The sequence below is a fragment of the Panthera uncia genome, assembly GCF_023721935.1.
Source record: "Panthera uncia isolate 11264 chromosome A3 unlocalized genomic scaffold, Puncia_PCG_1.0 HiC_scaffold_12, whole genome shotgun sequence".
In the NCBI taxonomy this organism is placed as follows: Eukaryota; Metazoa; Chordata; class Mammalia; order Carnivora; family Felidae; genus Panthera; species Panthera uncia.
The window spans coordinates 32099547-32124194 of NW_026057579.1; the positions used below are offsets into that span (position 1 = coordinate 32099547).

The following is a 24648-nucleotide window of genomic DNA, read 5'->3' on the forward strand; positions in this document are numbered from 1 at the left end:
GTGGCATTGTACGATGGGAGAAGCCAGAATTCCTGAGTCACCCATGGAAAGCTCCTTTCCAGCGAGAGCAAGAAATAAAGCATTATGGGGTAAGCCACCCAGATTTTAGGGCTGTGTGCTTTAGAGGCCACCAGTGATTATCCTGACACACCAAACCCTAGATTTTACAATGCCATCAGTAAACCCAAAGAGATCTCTCAGAGAATCAAAAATCGGGGATCCACAGGGCCCAGCCCACAAATGCTCTGGATGTCTCACGATTTCTCCACACAGCCCCCCAGCACCACCCCATCATCTGGCATTTGCTGCCAGCTTCCTCTGCTTGGTGTCAGTTCACCCTGAGGGAGCTTCTTCACTCCCTTTGCTTCCTGTGCGTGGATGACTCTCCTGTTTGCCCAGCAAACGTTTCAGACTCAGCTCTAGGGCCACTTCCTCCAGGAAGCGCTCCCTACAGGCCATCACCAACTCCTGGCTTCCACCGTAGTGACTCCCAAATCCTTCCGCCAGAAGCAGAGCTGTCTCACGCATTCAGCACTACAGAGAAATAAACCAGTACGAATACGAAAACAAAATGCTCAAGGTCAATCCAAACACAGGAGGGGAAACCTGAGTGGAAAGATGCCATGTCTTAGCCTGCTACGCTTAAAATATTTTACTTTTGCAAATTTTACAAAACACGTGATCACTGATCATATTGCAAAGGCCCCTCCCAGGGTGAGGAAGGAAACCCTCTGAGGAGCTCTGAAGCTTAAGCCCCAAGGGCTTCTACAGAGAACAAGGTCCTATCAATGAAAAAAAGTTTTGGAGTCAGATGCCCTGGACGTGGGAACTTCTAACTAAAGTAATTCAACCAAACAAATAAGTGTTGAATTATGGTAGGCACAGTACGTACAGTATGATTAGGAAGAGTTTGATTGAATACCCATCAAGGCACAGGACAAATTAAAGTGTCATTTAATAAGGTCATACATGTACTGAGCGCCCAAAGAAAGTTATCCTCTCTGGGGGACAAAGAGGATAAGGGGTGGAGAGTAGGGGGGGCAGGGGATGAGTGAAGGCTAGAAAGGGGCTCGTTAGAGGCAAGGGAGGGAAAGAGAGAATAAAGACCCTTAAGATAAGAAGAACCAAATACTGGACTCTACGTGGGGGAAAGTACCGACAGCCCGCTTCGGGCTGGGGGAATCCGAGAGCCACGGAGGAAGGAAAGGGTGGTCCGCCCCGCCCCCAGCAAGCCCCTCCTTCCGCCGCTCGCTCCGCCCTCCATAAAAAAATCAAACCGGTAACCTCTACCCGGCCGCCTCCCATTGGTCACGCGAATGAGCGAAGCCTGCTGGAACCAATGGGCCGCGGCCACGGCTTGGCGAGCGCCTTCCGGCCCGTCCCCGCCGCACCGCCCGGCGCCTGCCTCACGGGCCGAGGGCGGGACGTGGGGCGGCGGGGGCGCGGCGCGCGGAGCTGAGGCGTCGGTGGGACTGCGCGGCGGCCCGGGAGCTCGGCATGGCTCGCCTCGTGCTGGGTAGGCGCGAGCCTCCTCGTCCCGGGGGGCCGCCGGGGAGGCCCGGGGCAGGGCGGGCGGGCGGGCGGCCTCGCGGGGCCAGGGCTGGGGTGGGGGATGCGGCCGGGGCCGCCCCTCGCGCGGGGGTGCGGGGCCCTGCCGGTCTCGGGGCGCGTGCGGAGGGGAGGCAGCGCGGCGGGGCTCCCGCAGCCCACCCCGGGGAGCGAGCGCGACGGGGTCGGGGAGTCCCGGGGTGGTGCGTCCTGAGAACCACCGGGAGCCCCGGGCCGGGCGAGGGTGAGGGCCGGGAGCTGCGTTCGAGCCGTGCGGAGCAGCTAGGACTCGATCCCTGGCGGAGGTGGAGCCGGGGGCGACCGGAGAGGGTTAGGGTCAGGGGTCCCTTGTCCTGGGCCCGCCCTCCTCACCCTGGCGTGTAGACGGCACGGCCGCGGGGTCCTCACCCTGCAGCTTGTCCTCACCACTTGTTTAATGCCGTCCCCACTAATTGAGAAAAACTGAAATACCGAAACCCAGCCCTGGAAAAGGCCGAAGAGTTTGCTTTAGAAAGGCAACGGTGCCTTCCCAAAGCGCTTCAAGTGTGAGCGAACTTCTAAAAACTAAATGGGACGCAGACCACCATGAATTATGTAAATCCCTGTTTTAGAAACTGTGCAGTGAGTGGGGTTGAGGATCCCGACCCTTTTCTGGCTCGCCTTGGTCCCCGCCGAGGCGCCCTTAACCTTCGTTACCTGAACGCCCTGGATCCAGACCGCAGAGTTTGAGCCCCAGCCGGCCCTGCCCTGCATTTCTTAGCTGTGTGTCGGCGAGCTAGTGACTTAGTCACTCTGGGCTAGTCCTCCCCCGCTGGGTGGTTGTCAGGATGCACGAGTTCACATGGGTGTCAAGAGGGTAAACAAGATATAAATATTTGCTGTAGTGCAGAGAGAACGTAGAGGAGGGGAAAAGATTCTAGTCTCTGTTCAGTGTCCCTTGGGTGAATTCATACTGGGCGCGGAAAGAGTCTGTGATTCTATCATTTATTTGCATCAATGGAGTCAGACCTTTTGGGGAGCCCTCTTGGTTTCTAGGTGAGTGCTAGGGGATCGTGTACTCTTGGTAGCAGGTGTGGGACAGAGAGGCTACTGATGGGGATTTATGACATCCTTCACTACCGTGGACGAATAATGGGGAGCCACAGATGGCAAAACCATCTGCTCACATAGATTCTAGACACTTGGATGTTCCAGTTTCCCATTGGTGCTCATTATCAGTGAGTGGAACAGCCACGTGAATTTTAGAAACAGAACACTATTAGTCGGCATTGACCCAGTTTATCATCTTAAGTGGCCCGGAGTGTTTTGTTTGTCTTCTTGAGGGTTTTCATAGGGGGTAGTTAACATCTTTCAGTCTGTTTTTCTGAGTAGCATGGTTCGATTTTTTTTCCAGCCCTATGTGGTCATATTGCCTTCTAGGGAGTGTAAGTCTCAAATCTTTATCATCAAGACATTCCCACTAGAGAGCCATTTATAAGGAAGGTGGGGGGGGGGTTCTTCTGAGAATTCGGCAAAACGTAAAGACAAAACAGTCGGGGCGCCTGGGTGGCTCAGTTGGTTAAGCGTCCGACTTCCGCTCAGGTCGTGATCTCACGGTTTGTGGGTTCAAGCCCCGCATCGGGCTCTGTGCTGATGGCTCGGAGCCTGGAGCCTGCTTCGGATTCTGTGTCTCCCTCTCTCTCTGCCCCTCCCCTGCTAGCACTCTGTCTCCCTCAGAAATGAATAAAAACATTAAAAAAATTTTAAAGACAAAAAGCCTAGCACCGTTACTAGGAGAAAAAAAAAAAAAAAAAAAAGCAGCCCAAGTCCCTGTTATACTGAGTGTCAGCAACCACGACCATCTTTGTATGTAAAGGAAGCACATTCCTGAGGTGGAGTCATGGTCCATCCCTTTGGTGACTCCAGCCTGCTGTCCCGGATTGGCAAGAGAATGCAGTGAACCTACTTCTCCTGCCACAAGCTAACTAATGACCCTCCTTGGGATTATACTAATGCAGTCTCCAGTCCTTTGGTTTAAAATGTGGGTTGCATAACCGTGTTCTCTCTCTTTCTAATTATGTGGCCTTAGGCAAGTTACCCTTTCTGTGTCTCCATTTCCAGGTCTAAAAATGGGCATGATGAGACACATACCACATAGAGTTCTTAAAATGAGTTAATATATCCTAAGTGTTTACGCACTGCCTGGTGTGTAGTGTCATTTAAGTGTTATTCTCAGTTAACATGTCAGTTTCTGGAGGGTAGTTGGATAGATACATAGATCAAAGTGTTAGCTATACTATACCCCCAATCCCTTTGTAGGATTCTCTCTTAAGGAAATACTCATATTTATCTGAAGGGGGAAGAGTGTAAGAATTTTCAGCATTGGCCTGTTAATAGTGAAAAATTGGAAAGAAATTCTGTTAGTGGTGGATGGGCAATGTGATATAGCCATTAAAAATGGTTATACGGGGGGTAAAAAGTAATCCATAATTATGTAGAAAACTTGCTTTGAGTGGGAAAAAAGGCTACAAAAAGGAATGTATAGTAAGATCACATGCATATAAATATAATAAAGTTTTAGACTTCCGAATAGCACAGAGAAGTCCATATGAATATCACCAAAATATGAATTGCCCATTCTAGTGGGACTGTTCATGGGTTTTCTTTTGCTTTTCCAGTTTTGAAAATTTCACATTGAGCTCAGCGTATTGAACAAGTATTGATTTATGTTGATTTTTTACAAAAAATACACTTTAGAAAGTAGATCTCCATGGAGGATTTTCCAGGCCCAGTCTTAACTTGTGAGCTTATTCAGAATTAGCATGGTCTCTGCTTGGTCTTAATTTACTTGATTCGTTAAATATGTCAAACTCCACTTAACCTTTACTGCAGCAACAAAAAGATTATCAAGCAGCACAATCCAGTAGAGATATGCAAATTTTATATCTAATTTTAAATAGTCTCGTAGCCACATTTCAAAAGGCAAAAAGAAACAGGGGACATTAATTTTAACATATTTATTCCCCACTGTATCTCAGATATCATTGTAGCATGTAACCAATATCAAAAATATTAATGAGGTACTTTTTTTTTCCCCCTACCAAGTCTTCAAAATTTAGCACTTTGTATACCTTCACTCCATGTGGTGAGTGGTTAGCATGTTGGACAGCGGCAGTTATTAAGGCAACCCCAGTTTGGTTGGCCTGACCTCCATCCACATGCACTCTTTCCCACCTCTCAAAGTGGAAAAGGGGCCATCCTGCCCCAGGCTACCCCTGCCACTGACTCTGGGTTCCCTCCCTTCCCGATTCGGATTCCAGGCATTTTGTTTCATTATTCCTCTACTTTATCTTTAGCCTCTCCCACTCCACATATTTTTTTTCCCTTCAAGCTCAGATCACTCTCATCTTTAAAAAGAAACCTTCCTTCTGCCCCACGTTTGCTTGCTCTCTTGTGCTCTTTATAGTGAAACTTGTTACAGAGTTCCCTTTTCATGAACTTGTTCCCTCCTACTGTCTCCAGTCTTTTGCAGATTGGCTGCTGCCTGTTTTCACTCCTCCACCTCAGCTGTCCTGGGCTCTGGGGATCCTCTGTCATGAAATCCACCAGATCGTTTTCAGTCTCCTACTTGACCCCCCAGCAGCGGGTGTTACTGCTGGCCATTCCATCTTCCCCTGAGTTTAGGTGTGACCCCACTCTCCTGATAGTTCCCCCATCTGCTGTCCACATTGCAGCCAAAACGCCCTTTCTGGAAAGCAAATCTGGTCATACCCCCTGCAGGATAGCCTTTTAGTGGTTTCATGTCCCCCTTACCAAAGTCCACAGTTTTATTTCATATAAAGTTCCTACGTTATTAGCCACGTCTACAAATCAAATGCAGTGTTCTTGAAAAATAGAATTATGTTGTTTATTCATGCCCCTGACATACTGAACCATTTTATCCTGAGCTCTAAAAGACAACATGGTTTAATGGGAAGAGCTTGGAAATAGAAGTTAGAGACAGCAGATGGGTCCCTAGAAGTGCCTTTGTTTCCTTATTTACAAACGAGGGGCGATTCCTACTCTTAGTTAGTAATGCTGTGAAAACCCAAGTGGTCCAGTGTATTTGGAGTCATTTGAAAGTGGTTCCGTAAGCATAAGGTGAAATATTTAGCAACAGAACAGTTAACACTGGTGTACATTCCTTCCAGAAGAAATTTACCATTGGGTTATTCAAAAAGGTTCCATTTGAACTCTTCCAAATTCCGTCTACAGAATAAGCATATGAGCAGGTGACCACAATGGCATACCCGTCCGCTGCCTTAGGACACAGGTCCGCCTCACCGTTTGTTGCATCAGTAGATTAAAAGAAAGAAGTTGTATGATCATCTTCACAGATGCTAAAAAAAAGAAATAGGTAGAAATTTCTTTAATATCCTAAAGTTTATCTGTTTCAACTCAAAAGTCAGCAAATGAGAAAATACTAAAGTCAAGAACAGTCCATTACTTAGCATTGTTCTGGAGGTCTTAGACAATGCAATTAGAAAACATAAAGAAATCATATGTTTAAAGGGAGATTGGAATTTTGATAGTACTACCAATTCAAAAACGTTTTGAGTTTTTAAGATATTTCTTTTTTTTTATATTTATTTATTTTTGAGAGACAGAGTGAGACAAAGTGAGAGTGGGGGAGGGGCAGAGAGAGAGGGAGACACAGGATCTGAAGCAGGCTCCAGGCTCTGAGCTGTCCGCACAGAGCCCGACGCGGGGCTCCAACCCACAGACTGTGAGATCATGACCTGAGCCGAAGTCGGACGCTCAACCGACTGAGCCACCCAGGCGCCCCTAGTTTTTAAGATATTTCTAAGTCCATCCAGAACTTGTTTTCCTATATAATTGTTAACAATTACGTTTTAAGTTCCTACAGTAGCCAACAAAAATGCATTTGGGCCACAGTGTGGCTAAACTATGCTGTTAATAAGACAATAACACTCCATCCTTCTTTTGTAACATTTACGTGAAAATTCTTTGTAAGCTCATCCAGCAGCATTGCAAGTGTCTGGTGACTGCCATACATAGTGTGAGTAGAAATAAAAATATTTATAAAAACAAGTATTGCCCTTGATAGAGTCCCAGTTTAGTAGACAAGACAAATAATTAATTTTTCCTTCAAAGGAAGTTTAATAAAGATACTGTACTCGGGCGCCCGGGTGGCTCAGTCAGTTGGGCGTCCACCTTTGGCTCAGGTCATGGTCTTGTGGTTCGTGAGTTCGAGCCCCACATCAGGCTCAGTGCTGTCAGCGTGGAGTCCACTTCGGATCCTCTGTTCCCTTCTCTCTCTGCCCCTCCCCCGCTCGTGCTCTCTCTTGCTCAAAAATAAATAGACGTTAAAAAGAGATAGTGTGCTAATATTGCAACTGAATAACACAAAAAATAAATGCTGTGTGGATTACTCGGGGCCACAGGGTAGCCTCCCAATTTTTCGGTGTCTTCGCCCATAAAATGGCACGAATACTATTACTTCACGAGGTGATTGTGAAGAGTGAAAATGTTAATACGTAAAAAGCACCTAAGTTAGAGCTCTTTTTCGATTGCAGCTCAAGAGATGAGAGTGTGGATCTCTTTCCTACTTGCTCTGTGCTGCACCGGTGGCAGTGAAATTCCAGGGGCTGCCACAGCAACAAGGGGGATGGGCACTGGGGGGTTAGAAAGGACCTGACCCAGGCCATCCTCCTGTGTGAAGAACCTTGGGCAATTCAAGAAGACGTTTCCTGCCAGAGCTTGAGCCCTGTCATTAATGGTGTGCTTTTTGTCTTTTACTGCAGGTCTAATAAGCTGTACCTTCTTTCTAGCAGTGAATGGTCTCTATTCCTCTAGTGACGATGTAATTGAATTAACTCCATCCAATTTCAACCGAGAAGTTATTCAAAGTGATAGTCTGTGGCTTGTAGAGTTCTATGCCCCATGGTAAGTATAAAGCACTTGTGGATTATTTATGGTACTTTATAAAATTAGGAATATTATATAAAAATGTGATTTTATTTAGTCATCTAGTTTGTCTAGTTTACTGCGTGTTTAAAAGAAGTAGAGAGGGGGCGCCTGGGTGGCTCGGTCGGTTAAGCGTCCGACTTCGGCTCAGGTCATGATCTCACAGTCCGTGAGTTCGAGCCCTGCGTCGGGCTCTGTGCTGACCGCTCAGAGCCTGGAGCCCGCTTCAGATTCTGTGTCTCCCTCTCTCTCTGCCCCTCCCTTGTTAATGCTCTGTCTCTCTCTGTCTCAAAAATAAATAAACGTTTAAAAAAAAAAAAAATTAAAAATAAATAAATAAATAAAAGAAGTAGAGAGGAAAATGGGGGATTCCACAAAGTGTTGTCTGTTAAAGGCCATGGAGATTGAGTCCACTGGGGGGGAAAAAGGTTGAAGTAGCTAATTGTTGCAAGAAAGAAGAAAGAAATATTTTCTTATAATTTTAAGAAGATATATCTCTGTAATGAGGTAATAAGTAGGGTCTTGATGGAAGGGAAACTCCTTTATGCTGAAAGAATATTGGGCATAGGAAAGGGAAAAGCTAGTGATCGATTCCATTCTGTTTCTTGAAGAAGAGAGTGGCTTCTAGAAATACATAATTGTAACAATCTGATTTAATTTAAAAATTCCTCTCTTGACTTACATGCATTGCTGGAAAAAAACCCTTGTGGAGTAAAGATAGAATTTTCATTGAAATTAACGGTCACAACTATATATAGTCAAAACACGGTATTGCACTAATTGTTTATGGAGTTAAACGTGTAATGCAAACAAAACAAAAACGCAACAGGTAGAAGTGCAGAGACTGGTTAATGGAAACTGCAAACGGTGCCCGAAGCTGTTACTTCTCTAAACCAGCAGGGCCGTGGGCACTCAGGTCCGGGGAGGCCTGAGCCCCAGCCAGCTGTATCTGCAGATCAACCGTACAGCTATCTGAGATCCCGATCGTCCTTGTAGATGTGAGCGATGTCCCCTAAGCTCACATAGGAGGTAGTGAATGGAGTTATCACAAATTCTTCTTACCTGAGTGGGTGCACTTCAGAGTATGCCTGATGAGAGGTTTCCTTTTATTGCTTTCATTTTTTCTCTGCAAGACCATGAAACAGTTTTGGAAACTCAATGCCGGTCCTTGTGGACTGTTTCGCTTAATGTTCAGTGTAGCAAATTAAGGTAATACCCTCTGCTTAAAAATTTATGTTACCACTTTGTGAATACTGTTCATCCTAATGCCTTCATCATTTTTTTTTTTAATTTTTTTTTTTTAATGTTTATTTATTTTTGAGACAGAGGGAGACAGAGCATGAGCAGGGAAGGGGCAGAGAGAGAGGGAGACACAGAATGGGAAGCAGGCTCCAGGCTCTGAGCTGTCAGCACAGAGCCCGATGTGGGGCTCGAACTCACAAACTGTGAGATCATGACCTGCGCTGCAGTCGGACGCTTAACCGACTGAGCCACCCAGGCGCCCCCTTCATCATTTTTTTTTAAAGCTTCTCTTTGTTTTTTGTGTGTCAAATCCAAATGAGGATTCTGTGTGGAATGTACAAATTGTAAATGTACGAACTGTTATCTTGTTGAATGCCTTTGTATGCAGTTTTTGCAAGTTTGATTTTTTTTTGTTAATCATTTATGACGTGAGTAATTTACATTGTTTTGGGAAGCTTCGCTATGAGAGAATATACCTCATTCCAAAATGGAATCAAACAGCATCATTGAGAAGGATGGGTCTGGATCCTGTAGTTAATTGTTCTTGTGACATGGCACTTGGGCCTCCCAGTGTTTTGGGTAAGAGGTGGTGTCATTAGAGCAGGTGCCTTTAACCTCTTCTTGTGCTCAGACTTGGCAGCTTGGTGAAGGCTTTGAATTCTTTCCAGAATAAAGGTTTTCCTTTTCCATCTATGGAGTAAAGCATATAGGATCCCAAAGGGAACCTAAAACATTGAAATAACATTCACAAAATACTAAAACAAATTTTGATGTGATTATGTAGTACTCTTGTACTGGGACAGCAAATACCAAGCTCCAGCAGCAGATGTAACACCTAGACGTCATAATTTTGAAACAGCAATGGACAGAAATGAAGTTAAACTGTAGTAGCGATCTGAAAGGGGCTGAGTTTTCACTTGTGACAAAGTCACAAGTGCTCATGGTGTGTTGTTAATGTTTATAATTGAAGGGAAGTCTGCGTCTCATTTACAAGTTAGTGAAATAGGGGGGGCCTGGATGGCTCAGTCGGTTGAGCATCCGGCTCTGAATTTCAGCTCAGGTCTTCATCCCAAGGTCATGGGAAAGAGCCCTGTGTTGGACTCCAGTGCTGAGTGCGGAGCCTGTTTAAGATTCTCTCTTCCTCTGGCTCTCTCTCTCTCTCTCTCTCTTAAAAACATTAAAAAAAAAACCCAAAAAGTGAAATAGAGGTGTTTTTACCCCCACCAAAAGTTCCTAGAGCCCCTGAATTTTTATACACCAGTCCTTCGGGGTCTGGACTGCAGGGGAAGAACCCTTGGGTCAGAGGTGTGCTGTACCTCGACTCGTGTGGCATTTCTGTCGGTCTTCACTACGCTTAATATTGAAATTGAAGGAGTATGGACTCTGATGTCTCCAATAGGGGTCCTTTCATAGAATAAACTCATTGAAAGAGGCACAAAGTCCTATAAAACTTTGACCCCCAGACTTCTAAGTAGCTCACCTGAACTGCAAAAAACTACTATATGCAAGTACGTAAACCAGCATCACAGGACATTTCTCAGAAGATCCTGACCTTTAAAATACTGGATTAAGGTTAGGCCCCTATGGAAGGGGCCACCAATATACAGGGATGAAGAATGTGGGACCTGGAGCCACATAGACCTATGCGGCAGCTCTGTGACCAGATGACTTGTGATACTGGGTAGGTTTCTTAACTCCTCAGCCCCTGTCTCCTCATCTGTAAGATGAAAATGGCAAGGCCCGTCTTCAGTGATGTGCTGACAGAATGAAATCCTGTATGAAGGGCTCCTCTTGGTCTGGGCACCTGGCGGTTACTCATTAGGTTCTTAAAAACTGAATTAGGAGACTCGACTTTGTTAAAAAAAAAACAACTAATCACCTGTGGATAAACTAGCTTTAGTATCTTCACGCAGTGGATGTTATTCAGTATTGAAAATGAACAGTAAAACTGCAACCTTGATAAATGGTATGAACGTACCAGGTTTTTGTATATATAACTTTTAGAAGCACTGTCTGTGTGTGATGTTTCACAATAATTTATTTCAGATACTGTAACGTGAAGGATTTTCTTTTCTTCTTATCTCTGTCTCTTGCTCGCTCCTGTTCTTCTGTCACCATCTTGTGGTATTGAATACTTTTCAGCTTGCTAGGCATATAAAATTGGGATTACGTGTACATTTGTAACCCCACGTGCTGCTGTGGGAGCCAAAGAGCATTGAGATTTAGGCTCTAATTCAGATGCTTCATCTGTAAAATGAAAAGGTTGGACTAGATCAGGGAATAGGAAATCTTGATGGGCTTAAAAATCACTGGTTGAACTTCCTAAGATGTAGGTTCCTGAACCCCTTCTCTAGGTGTTTGGATTTCATGCGGCCTAAGAATCTGCCTTTTGCCCAGGCTTACAACTCAGACCACACATTGGGACACACTTGACCAGATGAATGCTAAAGTTCCTACCCAGGGATAGAGTTACAAATGCTGGTTTGTTTAAACTCTTTAAACACAATTTAAACAGTAGCTTGGGGGGACACCTGGGTGGCTCAGTCAGTTCAGTGGCCGACTTCAGCTCAGGTCATGATCTCACGGTTTGAGTTCGAGCCCCGCGTCGGGCTCCGTGCCGACAGCTCAGAGCCCGCAGCCTGCTTCGGATTCTGTGTCTCCCTCTCTCTCTGCCCCTCCCCCATTCACACGCTGTCTCTCTCTCTCTTTCAAAAATGAATAAATGTTAAAAATTAGAAAAAAAAACAAAAAACAGTGGCTTGGAAGCTTTTAAAATTAGTACATGAGGAAGAGTGATAGTAGAATCCTAAAATGGCGAGTTCCTTCACGTCACCGATCATGTTTCACTAGCGCCTGTGCTCCCTGCCAGCAGCCACCCCTGTGCGTGTCCCTCAGTAGGGTGTCGGTAGAGTATTTTTGAATCGACGATCGAAGACTTGAACCGTTGCCTCATTTGTGCTTTTATCTCCTGAAAGGTGTGGCCACTGCCAGAGGTTGACACCAGAATGGAAGAAAGTAGCAACCGCGCTAAAAGTAAGTTTCCAAGACGCCCACGTGCATTCACCTGTGTGTGTATAATAAGTAAGAACGCAGCCGGGCTTAACGTGCCGCCGGAAGTTCATTGGCTATTTTCACTGAGTCAGTTTTCCGGATTAATGACATAATCCTCGCGGTCTCACCAATTCTTGGTGCTGCAGAGGCCCCTCCAGAGCTCCGTCCACTTCTCCCGTCATTCCACGCAGGCGTGACTTCCCAGGCCCCAGGTCTCGTTAAATCTGTCTGTAAACCTAACCTTGCCCTGTATCCTCTTGGAGTCTACATGAGTTCAGTGATGGATCTTTGTGGAATCTGCTCCAGTGGAAAAGAAAAATGGATAAAACTCTTACATTTTCACAGGATGTTGTGAAAGTTGGCGCAGTTGACGCAGACAAACACCAGTCCCTGGGAGGTCAATATGGTGTTCAGGGATTTCCTACCATTAAGATTTTTGGATCCAACAAAAACAGACCAGAAGATTATCAGGGTAAGGACTTTTCCTAACTACCCTATTCCCCTGGTTGGAATTTTAATTTGAACAAGTAGGTAAAAAATAGGAGCAAGGGCCCGTTTGTTTTTGTAAATAAAGGTTTTCAAAACAGTCACACCTACTTTCATGTCGTGTGTAGCTGCTGTCACACTGAAGTGGCCGAAGCGAGTCGCTGCAGCAGACCGGGTGGCCCGCACCCCTCAAAATCGTTTGTGTTTGCCGCTTTACAAAGAGTTTGCCACCTCTTGGTCTAGAGCGCAAAACCCCTCTCTTTTTTCCTAGTACATTTGTTTTCTTTTTTTATTTTGAGAGAGAGAGAGAGAGAGAGAGAGAGAGAGAGTGAGTTTGCGAGTGGGGGAGGGGCAGAGAGAGGGGGAGAGAGAATCCCAAGCAAGGCCCCTCACTGGCTCATTCCCACAAACAGCAAGATCATGACCTGAGCCAGAATCAAGAGTCAGACACCTAACCTGAGCCACCCAGGCGCCCCTCCTAGTATATTTCTTGATTTGGCATATTTCCAAGTAGATTGGTAGCAGGGGCACCGGTTCTGAGGATGGAGGTCTTGGCCCTTCTGTATTAGAAAGTGACACACGTGGTGATGTCAGCCGGGGCCGCAGTCCCACACCATCTGAATATATACCACAGTCCCACACGATCTGACTATATACTGCGTGTTGCTGTACTGTATTTTCTTTCTAATGTCAGGGCTAAAAGTGTGCTCAGATGTTTTTCTATCTTCCTTGGCAGTTTGGTAAGAAACTATTTAAAAAATACATGGAATTTTCTAGAGACATTTTATTAGAGTTTTCCCTTTGAACGCTAAAGATAGCGTGGCCCATATTATTCGTACGTTTTTCATACCTTAAAGGCCCCCCTGACTTTTTCTCGAGTGTATAGTTTTTTGGTTAAACTTCTAAAGGCTGTTGTCATTATTGAGTTTCAGTACAGTGTTTGTTACTTCTTAGATTAGGAGAGAATTCAGCTAAAGAACCTAAAACAGCCCAAGTATTGTAAGCAAGATAGAAAGAAGGCGCCTGGATTGCTTTCCAGTTACTTGGCTTCACTACTTTTTCTACAGTTTTTTCTGCTTGTCATCATAGAAATAGTTTCTTCTGGGGAGCCCGGGTGGGTCAGTTGGTTAAGCATCCAGCTTCAGCTCAGGTCATGATCTCGTGGTCTGTGAGTTTGAGCCCTGAATTGGGCTCTGTGCTGACAGCTCGGAGCCTGGAGCCTGCTTCGGATTCTGTGTCTCCCTTTGTCTCTGCCCCGCCCCCGTGCACCCTCATTCTCTCTCAAAAATAAAAAAAATAGAAAGGGAGAGAAATAGATCAAAAATAAAATAGAAAGAGGAAGGAAGGAAGAAAAAAAAAATAGTTTTCCTGTATTTTCCTCGATGTAATTTGTATTTAGAAACGTCCCCTGCTTTTTTTTAACTAGATAATAGGCTTATTCATCTGTATACATGTTACACGTTCAGTAGACATTTGTGAGTTTCTCTCATTTGCGGATGGCATTAGTAGGTGAACAGGATGTTTGTGTTTAATAAACTAAAACTGAAGGAGAGGATTTGGTTTTCCAAGGGAAAAGTCAAGTGCGGTGTATATTACAGGGAGAACTTGACTGTGTGTTAAATACCCATGTGTTGTTGGGTCTGTTCAAACATCAGATAAAGCTGACAGAAATCTGACAAATGTAAAGGGCCATGTCTTTAGGTCGTGTCATTATAGGCACACGGCCCCCACCACCCATTCGTCTGATTGTCCTTTGTCTTCTGTAGGTGGCAGAACTGGCGAAGCCATTGTAGATGCTGCTCTCAGTGCTCTGCGCCAGCTCGTGAAGGATCGCCTTGGGGGGAGGGGTGGTGGATATAGTTCTGGAAAACAAGTAAGACTGTGTGATGTCAACTTTGAATGTGTGTGATGAGTTTGATGCCACAATATGGACTCTTTGTAGAGGATAGTTTTGGGGCGGGTTATTTTTGTTTTTTGGGTTTTTTTTTTTGTAGTTACTACTAATGTTTTAAATTAGTGAACTTTCAGTTAAAAGATATTACAAGGTTGGATCAGCTCATGCCAGAGGGAATGAGCCACGTAGCCTGTTGATTTGGCCTCCTCAGAAGTCTCTAGTCCCAGAGCATCTGGCCACCACTATAGGCCAAGAATCAGGCCACAAGATGGGCTTCCTCGGCCCAGCACTGAAAGGGAAGAGTTTGGGCTGTACACCTCTCGAGAAAGAGCTTCAGACCGGGAAGCCAGGTTCTGGGACCCTTTGGCATTTGTAGTTCCGGAGTGGGGAGAGAGAGACCAGATCGGCTTGGGGACAAAGAGGGATGAAATTTGAACGACCTCTTGGCCTGTATCTGGCAATCAGCCTGAAATTTTGGAAAATTCAATCTCAGTGGACAGGGAAGAAGAGAAAAATTCCTGTTCCATGGATTGGTATTTTAGATGCCCATGTATGAGATGTGAAGTTTAACCAAATGCTCTTGTGAAAGGGCATTAAATTCTTACAAATGAAGGTAAAATGGCCCTTCACTCTTACAGAGACCAGTAAAAGTAGCTTCTTTATACAGATGTAGAATTTACCCAAAGATTCCATGCTCTTGGCTTTTGGCCCAGGCATCCGAAAGCAGTATAGTGAAACTGCTTCTTAGGTTTGGTACTCAAGAACGTTCTTTGAAAATAAAGAATTGAATGTTACTTTTAGCTCTCTTGAATGGTAGAGACTTTCTCTATGGAAAGGTAGTAACTGGTTATGTTTAACATCCTGGGATGAGGAAGCAGCTGTGCCCAGTCGGAACTAGAGTAGAATCGGGTGGTTCTGTGAGCCGTGTGGGGGTTTCTCTTAGCACGACGGCAGGCGAGAGAATTCCGGTATATTCATAGCTCACACTGGAGGTGCTGGTGATTGAGAGTAAACACTGTTTGACAAGTGATAATAATATTAAGGAATGACCCCAAGTGGAGTAGAATGGTTTTCACTAGAAAGAAGAACTCCAAACTTCGTTAAGATGCGGAAGGGATCATTGTCTGTTACCTATTTAGAATAAGAACAGCGTTCTTCCTGGCCAAGTGTAACTAACTGTTTAATGTCACATGCGACAGGGTAGAGGTGAGAGTTCGAGTAAGAAGGATGTAATTGAGCTGACAGACGACAGCTTCGACAAGAATGTCCTTGATAGTGAAGACGTTTGGATGGTTGAGTTTTACGCTCCTTGGTGTGGACACTGCAAAAAGTAAGGGCCTTTTACCAAGTATTTTGAGTCCCGGTGCTTTTAATATATTCACCTAGCTGGCTCTGAAAAAGCTGACCCAGACGGCAGGTCAGTCACCAAGATCTCCTCCAGGAAAGCTCTGACCCCGAGTGAATGTTAAACATTGGCATTGGTGCCGAGTTTCTGCTGTCACAGCTTCAAAGATTAACAGGGACCTAGCGCGGGGGAGGGAGTGACGGAGACCTGGGAGGTGAACGTGAAAAGACAGCATCACATTGTACGCAAAGCTACGCACAGTGGTTTCCAAGCGCGGTGTGACTGCATTGGGCAGAGATGCGCGTCTCGGTTAAAGTATTCGTGCTGACGGTTAAAACACACTTTTAAAGTGCAAATATTTTTCCATAGTCTTGAGCCAGAATGGGCTGCTGCAGCCACAGAGGTCAAAGAGCAAACCAAAGGAAAAGTGAAGCTCGCGGCTGTGGACGCCACGGTTAACCAGGTTCTGGCCGGCCGGTACGGGGTGAGTGTCCAGATGGCGAACGTCTTTGAGGAGTACACGCTGTTTTCAGCTGTGACTCCATCGGGTATCCGGGCTTCCCTGTGTGGTAGGAGGGGAGATGTTTGGCCATTTTGTAATGAAACTAAATTACTTTATTGTTAAAACTAACGAGTCTTGAACTCAGGACTGACTCTCTCTCTCTCTCTCTCTCTCTCTCTCTCTCTCTTTCTTTCTCTCTCTCTCTCTCTTTCTTTCTCTCTCTCTCTCTCTCTCTCTCTTTTAAGTACAGTATCTCACTGTTTCTGCTGTGTGCTGCATGTGAATTTTCAGCTTGCTCAGGCTCTTACAAGTCACTACTAGTGCTTTTGAAGTTGGTCCGCTTGTTCTAGAGCAGATAACGTTGTATTCAGTACATATGGAAGGTTTGAATAATACTCCGCTAAGCCTGGTGGGCAGGCTGTTAAAACTGCCTGATCAACAGACCTCTGTGTATCCTCCCTGATCACTGATGCAGCCTCGGACTATTGTTCTATTAAATTACCTATAAGGTAGCCTTAGAACCCGTGAAGATTATTCCTTATTAAATATTAGTTTGATTTTATATTCTTGTCTTTTTTAATAGATTAGGGGATTTCCTACAATCAAGATATTTCAGAAGGGGGAATCTCCTGTGGATTACGATGGGGGGCGGACGCGATCTGACATCGTCTCCCGGGCCCTGGATTTGTTTTCTGACAATGCCCCACCTCCTGAGCTGCTTGAGGTAAACCGCTTCCGTCACTCGTGATCAGAACCGACCATGTCTGATGGGGGAGGCTCTCACACAGTAATGACACTCCTTTGGTGTTTCCAAATGGACTTTGTCCCTTCTCTTTTAAAATGCTCTCTTTAAAGTATTATTGGACTTTCAAGTGGGGAAAACCTGCCTGATAAACTGCTGCTTTTCATAATTTTAGTACTACAATCCTTACACTAGGAGGACGAGTGTGCCAAGCTTTTTAAAAATAGAATGCGCCTGGCCGCTCTCTCCCCGTTGTCTCAGCCGCAGCTGCTGTTTGTGGAGCACCTAGTCATGTGACAGTGTGACAGCATCATTCTGCTCTTACGTATATTTTCTTTTCAGTTCGCACGTGAATGCCTAGAGGTAAATACTGTTTTTATCTCATTTTATGTGAGGAAACAGAGGCACAGAGAGCCTCAAATCCCCATAAATATATAATACACGTGTATCTGTCTAGCTAGGTGATTGTCAGAGCCAGGCTCCTCCGAGGCTGTCTGCTTCTAGAGCCCACGTGTGTCAGCAGGTGCCGCGTCAGCACCGGGATGGCCCGGGGACAGACCCGGAAGGCCAGCTGTCCGTGGTGCCGTAGCGCGAACCTGGAGTGTCGGGGAGTCGCTCTGTCTCTTGAAGTCTTTGCTCTTCATTGAACGTGATGGTACCGAGTCTCTGTCGTCAGGCTCACCTTTGGGTTTTGTGTCCGTGGCCTTCCAACCACCCCTTGTGCTCTGGGCCCACAGATCATCGACGAGGACATCGCTAAGAAGACCTGTGAGGAGCACCAGCTGTGTGTCGTGGCCGTGCTGCCCCACATCCTGGACACGGGTACGGCGACCAGGGGCGCCCTTCTCCGTGACTGCTCTGTGCTGCCTGCTCTGAGAACGCTTTCTAAGCTGATGAGTGTTTCAGATCCTTTTATTTTTACCTTTTCAAAATTTTCTGTTTAAATTAGGAGCTGCTGGCAGAAACTCGTACTTAGAAGTTCTTCTTAAGTTGGCAGACAAATACAAAAAGAAAATGTGGGGGTAAGTTGCTGAACTTATTTTCTCAGTATGATTTGGACAGGAGAGCATAGTGCTGCCTGGATACCGTCTGGTTCAGGGTGCCTGGGCGGCTCAGTCAGTTAAGCGTCTGACTCTGGCTCAGGTCATGATCTTCGTGGGTTCGAGCCCCGCGTCGGGCTCTGTGCTGACAGCTCGGAGTCTGGAGTCTGCTTCGGGTTCTGTGTCTCTCTCTCTGCCCCTCCCCCGCTTGTGCTGTGTCTCTTCGTCTCTCAGAAGGAAAAGAAGTAATGCAGGTCTTTTACCTGTCTGTGCCACAGCACCTTTTCTCATAAGAATCATTTTATTTATTTTTTTTTTTAAGTTTATTTTGAGAGTGCAGGCATGAGTGGGAGAGGGGCAGGGAGAGGGAGGGAGAGAGAGAGAGAGAATTCACGGAGCCCAGCTCGGGGCTCGATCTCACGAACTGTGAGGGCATTACCTGAGCCAAAATCGAGTTGGACTCTTAACCAACTGAGCCACCCAGGCGCCCCAGATACAGGTGTGTTTTTAAAACAAAGTATGTCTGCTTCTTTCCGATTTAACTTTTTGTTTCTCGTCCTCTATCCATTGCTGTCTCACCCTCCTCGGGCCATTGCTGTCCCCCTCAAGTGACCTTGTGCCCCCTCCCGTTAGTTCAACAAAGTGTGGTGTGCCTACAGAGCACCGCATTCTGGCATCCTTCTTCTTCACCATTGTAGAAGTTGAGTAAGAACTGTGGCTGAGCATTGTTACAGGGATTGAATAATGATACACCAGTAAGTCTTAAGAAGAAGTTATCCTACTGGCGAACGTGCCCTGTTGTCCAAATGATATTAGTAGCATTTCACGTAATAGAGACAGAAAACCCAGCAGGTTTAGCGGACAGTATTTTGGAGGCTGGGAGCAAACTGTATATAGATTTGGGAGACTTCTGGAGGTAGAGTGTAGGGAACATCCAGAATACATTATTTTTGTATTTTATTTCTGTTTCTGCATCCATTTCATTCCATAAAATGTTGGGAGTGTAATCTGTTTTGTTTTGTTTTTTTTAGTATCTGCTGATTCGATTCTAACTACTTTGAAAGGGATCTTTACCCTAAAACAAGCCTGTTTTTCTAGGTGGCTGTGGACAGAAGCTGGGGCCCAATCTGAGCTTGAAAACGCGTTGGGGATCGGAGGCTTCGGGTACCCTGCCATGGCAGCCATCAATGCACGCAAGATGAAATTTGCTCTTCTGAAAGGATCTTTCAGCGAGCAAGGCATTAACGAGTTTCTCAGGTAATCTCTTGCCTCCTTGAGTTGTTTTTGTTCTGTGGCTTGGTTCTGCGTGGCGTGGGTTCAAAGCTAGGTTTACGTGGACCAGGCAGTGCGTGGAGTTAGTGTGCATTTGGCATTCCGGGGAATTAGGTGTTCGAGTTCTAAGTCATCGTTTTGCGCTTCTGTTCTTTTCCGTGGAAGCATTCTGTAGGGGAAGAGGCCACCTTGCTGTTGCGCCATTGCATCGAGCTCTCTGATCTCATGCAAGTCTCCTCTGGGCTGGTAGCAGCCCTCCGCCCCCCCAGCATGCTTTGTGCCTCTCGCCTCAGCTAACGCGGCTTCCGTTTCTGGCCGGTAGCGGTAGAACGTGTACTTCTGAAGTGATTCCAGCAACGTGCAAACAACATAATGGGTTCTGAAACTCAAAATCCAGTTGATAGAGCTCTCTGTCTTGCCCGGCCATTCAACTCCTCCAAAAGTTGACTTGATCATCTTTCAGGTAAACATGAGGCATTGACACTGTGCTAATTCTCAGGTGTGCGGTAATTTGGTTCGTACCTCGTCCTCCTGACTGAGTCTCACAGGTACATCTCTCACGGACCTTCTCTCTGCTCACTACTACAGGGCCTGGCTGATCGTCAGCTCTTGGTAAATAGTACGGTTTTTGTATGGTTTGTGTACCATCTACTGTATTCTTACAATAAGTATTATTAAGAAGATGCTAGAAAATACACTCACGTTACCGTAAAATTATGCAAGTGGACTTGTATGGCTCACCCCACGTGCAGGGGTCAGCTGTGCTTATCAAATGTCATCCTTTTTCAGCAGCTGATTCCAGTGTCACAGATCGTAAGAAATGTGTGAGAAAATCGTAAGAAATGTCTGAGGGGGATCAGTAACCATGAGGTTGAGCCTGTGGACTCATTGGAAATGGCAGGTCGAACTGCGGCTTTGATTTTATTCACATTTCTTTCAACCGGTTTCCCTTCTCTGGTTTGTTGTTCTTTGTCGTGTGTTTTGTGTCTTAGTACGGAGGAGGTGGCTGGTTCGTGGGAAAGCTGCGGACAGTAGCGCATTGTCAACTTGAGACCGTCGCTGTTGCGCTGGAGATCGTACAGGCCACCGGTTCTCCAACTTCGTGCCTTAAAGGCGGCGGAGAACCTCAGAACCCACCCAGTTACCAGTGGGGAAGAGGACGCAGTAATGGGTGGAAAGGAGACACAGTGGGCGACAGTATACTTGTCTCTAGTCCCGTGCGCCTTGTTTTCTGACGAGACTGGACGTGCGTGCGGCTCGTCGCCGGGGAGGGGTGAGGGGGCTGCCGCCGGTGGACGGTGCCAGGCCCGCCAGGGAGTCGGTGTCCACGTCCACCAACGTGTGCGCTTGGAAACCACAGACCTGAAGCCGAGACGGCCCGTGATGAATACGTTGGCAGCAACTCACAGCTACAGTCAACCCAAGACGAGTGTTAGCGATTCCCATACCTCTCCCTGCAGGTGTGTTATTGAAGTGTTCCTTTCGGCGTAGCAGCCAAACATACGAGTACGTCACTGTGCGTGATGCAGCCGGAAGTGAAGAAAGGACTCGAGTTTCACAGAAGTTCGTTGTTTGAAGCAGCAGCCGTGTTTCTCGGGGCTCTTTGAGAAGAGACGATAGCATTTAGCCCTGCAAAGAGAATGGGGGCGCAGGGGAGGAGCGGGACTGAGCTGTTAAAACACTTTTTTTTTTTTTTTTTTAAACAATCGAACCCTGCCCTCAAGGCATAGTTCCCTTAGAATTTTTTTCCCTTTTGGGGCGCCTGGGTGGCTCAGTCGGTTGAGCATCTGACTTCAGCTCAGGTCATGGTCTCATGGTTCATGAGTTCGAGCCCCGCATCGGGCTCTGTGCTGACAGCTCAGAGCCTGGAGCCTGCTTTGGATCCTGTGTTTTTTTTCTCTCTCTCTCTGTCTCAAAAAATACATAAACATTAGAAAAGAAGAATTTTGTTCCACTTTAAAGGAGGCCTGGCATCTTTCCATTAGTCCTTCTGGTTTGCTGCTGCTGAGGACATTAAGTAGGAATGTTGGGGCACCTGGGTGGCTCGGTCGGTTGGACGGCTGACTTCGGCTCAGGTCATGATCTCACAGCTCGTGAGTTTGAGCCCCGTGACGGGCTCTGTGCTGACAGCTCAGAGCCTGGAGCCTGCTTCGCATTCTGTGTCTCCCTCTCTTTCTCTACCCTCCTCCGCTCATGCTCGGTCTCTAAAATAAACCTTAAAAAATCTTTTTCTAATTAAAAAAAGTAGGAAGGTAGCTGCTTTCTGAGCACCGACTCCCTACATCTCGGCATCTTCTTGATGAAGAGACTGATGTTCAGAGATGATGAATAATCTGATTAAGGGTCCCAAACTAGTAAGAAGTAGAAGCACTGGCTTGCCTTTGATTACTTGCATGGGTTTGTATTTCTTAGGTCAGCCAGAGCTTGGGTTGGCCTGTGTCCCCTCACAGCAAATGGAGCCATTCTGGTGTAGGTTTTTGAGGGACTACGAGGGACACAGGTCTGACTCGCTGTGCCCAGTACCTCTTGACCCTGCACGCGCAACGGCATGGAGGCCAGCGTCCTGCCCTGTGTCACACTTAGAGCTCAGCGGATGGCGGTGGAGCGCGGCTCTAGAGCATGTGGATAATCGGTTTTCTGAACGTAACTCCTCTTCGGACATCAGGGTTTCTCGATGTTGGCGCTTGTGACATCGTGGGCCAGAAGTTTGTCCTGTGTGTTACAGGTGTTTAGTACCTGTCCTCTACATGCCAGTTGCACACTGTCCGCATACACACACCGTTGTGATGATAAAAATGTCTCCTGACATTGTCACATGTCCCCTAGGGAGAAACTCGCTCCATTGAGAACCACTGATAACACGTCATAAAAAATGCAGGGTAGCCAAAGGCAGTGGATAGAATTCCCCCCTTTTCCACCAAGCCAAAGAACTGCCAGACACACGTGGGACACTTCCACTCCTGTCTCTTTTCCTCTCTTCCCTGTAGTCCAAGCACCCTTCACCATTTGGAAACTTTTTTTAAAGAAGGCTTGCTTCCAGTCTGGCGGTTGCCTCTACATCTTTCTAATGAAATGTTTATCAGAGTTGGTCAGAGTCAAGACCTAATACGCCCTGTCACCATAGAACTCTTTCTTCTGTGTCTTAAAAGTTGGAGATGAGGATTGCCACCATCACCTCTAGATCTGCCTGTGGGCTGGTGTTAAGTGCTTCTGCTCGCTATTGGAAGTCTGGGGAAGGAAACCGAATTTTCGTTTTAAGATGCCGTCTTTCATAAAGTGTTTTGGGGGTTAGTCTACAGTTTTGTTCATCAAACGTTTTGCCTGTGTTCTACGTTAATGTTTGATAGGTTTTGCGTACTTAAATTTGTATTCTAGCAAAATAAGTTTATTTTTCTTAATTAGTAGTAGTAACTAGCTTTATCTGATGCCAAGACCTTAGTCATTTCATGCCTGGTTACGTTGTCGTCCTTGCTTGAGCGGATAGCACTGCGGGAGCAAGACGTGAGAGGCACCTGTGCAGAAACTTAGCCGGCGAGTCATTGTATTTAACACATCGTGTCTTCATCAGTATGTCCTTGCTTTGGTCACTGTCCCCTCAGGGAGCTCTCTTTCGGGCGCGGATCTACAGCACCTGTGGGAGGTGGGGCCTTCCCCGCCATCAGCACCAGAGAGCCTTGGGACGGCAAGGATGGCGAGGTGAGTCCCCAGGGCTGGAGGCTACGCGCGTGCGGGACTCCTCACCGGGGTGCTTGTCCCGCCCGCCTCTCCTCACTTTCCCCGGCCCAGGGCGCCTTTGCTGTTTGTAGGCCGAGTCCTTTCCATCCGTGGCGTGGTGTCAGAAGTGCCATAGCCTCGCGAGCCTTTCAGGGCTGCGTGACAGAGTCTTGACAGACAACCAAGATAAATTTCAGGAATGAGGTTTCATTCCTGATGATTACCGCTAAACGGAGCATTTCACCCGGAATCCATTTACTTTGTGTCTGAGAAGCACAAAATGACAACTTTGGAATTATCGTGGATTCTGGCACACTTCTGCCCCTCCCCCCTCAAAACGACGAGCTAAGTAGCTGTCGGTGTTAAAGAGGTAGGTGATCTGTTAAGATCCTACCTCACCTAAGTTCTCGGCTTTTCCGGCTGTAAAATGATAGGCAAAGCGAAAAGCGGGAGCCAGATTAGGGCAGAACCGGCTCTGGGATCTGGGGTGTCTCTAGAAACTACCTCGCTCCTCCGCCGTGAGCCCGCGAGCTCTCCCAGCTCTTCCTGCAGGGCCTAACAAGTGGCTTTGTTTCCCAGCTTCCCGTGGAAGACGACATTGACCTCAGTGACGTGGAGCTGGACGATTTGGAAAAGGATGAGCTGTGAGAGGCTTGGCACAGACTTCAGTTTTCTTTTCTTGGGAGCAGATTTCCCCAGCAGTGAAGGAACATTCTTCATGATCGGATGAATCTACCAGTGGCCTTTTTAACCAAGAAGTAGCACTTGATTGGTCATTTGAAAACACTGCAACAGTGAACTTTTGCATCTCAAGAAAACAATGAAAAATTCTATGAATTGTTGTAGCCGGTGAATTGGGTTGTATTCTGTCAAGTAATATTTTGGAGAAAACTGATGGGCTGTTGAAATATTTTTCCCTCCCTCTCTCTGACTGCTGCTTGAATGCTCTTGGAGGCTGTTTCTTATATATAAGTTTTTTAATGTGATTCTTTCATTTGAATATTGATGGCTTTTTTCCATTAAAAAATAAAATAATATTTTGGACAATGCCAATATACGTATGAAATTAGTGTCCACATCATAAATTCAGTAAATTTAGCCATTCAGTAAATTGATACCATGAAGGGATGACCCTGATGTCTTTCCTCCCTATAAAATACTCGTGATTCCAAGGACACCATCTGGACGCCTGCCACAATACGGATTTTTACGTGTGTCCCGCAAGGCCAGGTGCCATCTGTGGAATGTGAAACGTAAGGCGAGTTTACGGAAAGAAGGATGAAGAACAGTGGGTTGTCCGTTGAGAACGACATTTCATGCCCAACATTTTGTCTTTGGGCCATCCCCACTGACTGTTAGGAAATCTAGCTGGTTATACGGTCAGCTCAGGATTTTTAATGTTCTTCCCAAGCCGTCCCAAGAGATCCGTTAAGACACAAAATTAAAACAGCAGGTGACCAATTTCTAGGCAGTCCCCATTTATGTAAAGTGAGGTTTTGAATTACGTTCGAACATAAAAGACCATTCAAAGGACGGGGCATTTCTTTATTGTAACTTAAAAAAAAATAAATACAACTGTAACTAACTTTTGTGAGCAATTTCTCTCAAACTCTAAGTTCCGTGGGGTTCCGCGGCCGAGGGAAAGAGCGGCGTCTGCGGAGTCCGCACGGACGGGAAGGCCTCGTGGGGCCAGCGGCTCCTAGTCGAGCAGGCTGAGGTCGATGTGGAAATAGACGTAAGGAAAGTAGTCTTGGTTGCCGAGCTGCAGCCCCGGGATGTCCACAGACGCCTGCAAAAGAGGACGCGGCACTGTCGCTCTAGGTGCAGAAGGCAGTTCGCTGTCCCGTCTTTATGTTTTTGAGGAGG

The 24648-nt window shown here is 46.4% G+C and overlaps 2 protein-coding genes across 9 annotated transcripts in view; one reads left to right on the plus strand and one right to left on the minus strand.

The window, feature by feature from the left end:
- The first annotated feature begins 1410 nt into the window (after nucleotides 1-1410).
- On the plus strand, nucleotides 1411-24367 carry PDIA6 (protein disulfide isomerase family A member 6). Its single transcript, XM_049652532.1, has 13 exons — nucleotides 1411-1516; nucleotides 7332-7473; nucleotides 11712-11769; nucleotides 12133-12259; nucleotides 14040-14146; nucleotides 15367-15497; nucleotides 15882-15996; nucleotides 16598-16738; nucleotides 17494-17578; nucleotides 17706-17778; nucleotides 18895-19053; nucleotides 22668-22764; nucleotides 23362-24367. The coding sequence occupies exons 1-13, from the start codon at nucleotides 1498-1500 to the stop codon at nucleotides 23428-23430; spliced, it is 1323 nt and encodes a 440-aa protein (XP_049508489.1). The 5' UTR covers nucleotides 1411-1497; the 3' UTR covers nucleotides 23431-24367.
- The window catches only part of ATP6V1C2 (ATPase H+ transporting V1 subunit C2), a 53741-nt gene continuing 53399 nt past the window's right edge, over nucleotides 24307-24648 (minus strand). For all 8 annotated transcript variants that reach the window (XM_049652525.1, XM_049652524.1, XM_049652529.1 and 5 more), the window contains one exon: nucleotides 24307-24571. In XM_049652525.1, the coding sequence (XP_049508482.1) occupies nucleotides 24387-24571 (185 nt within the window). In that variant the 3' untranslated portion in view covers nucleotides 24307-24386. The remainder of the gene's footprint in view (nucleotides 24572-24648) is intronic.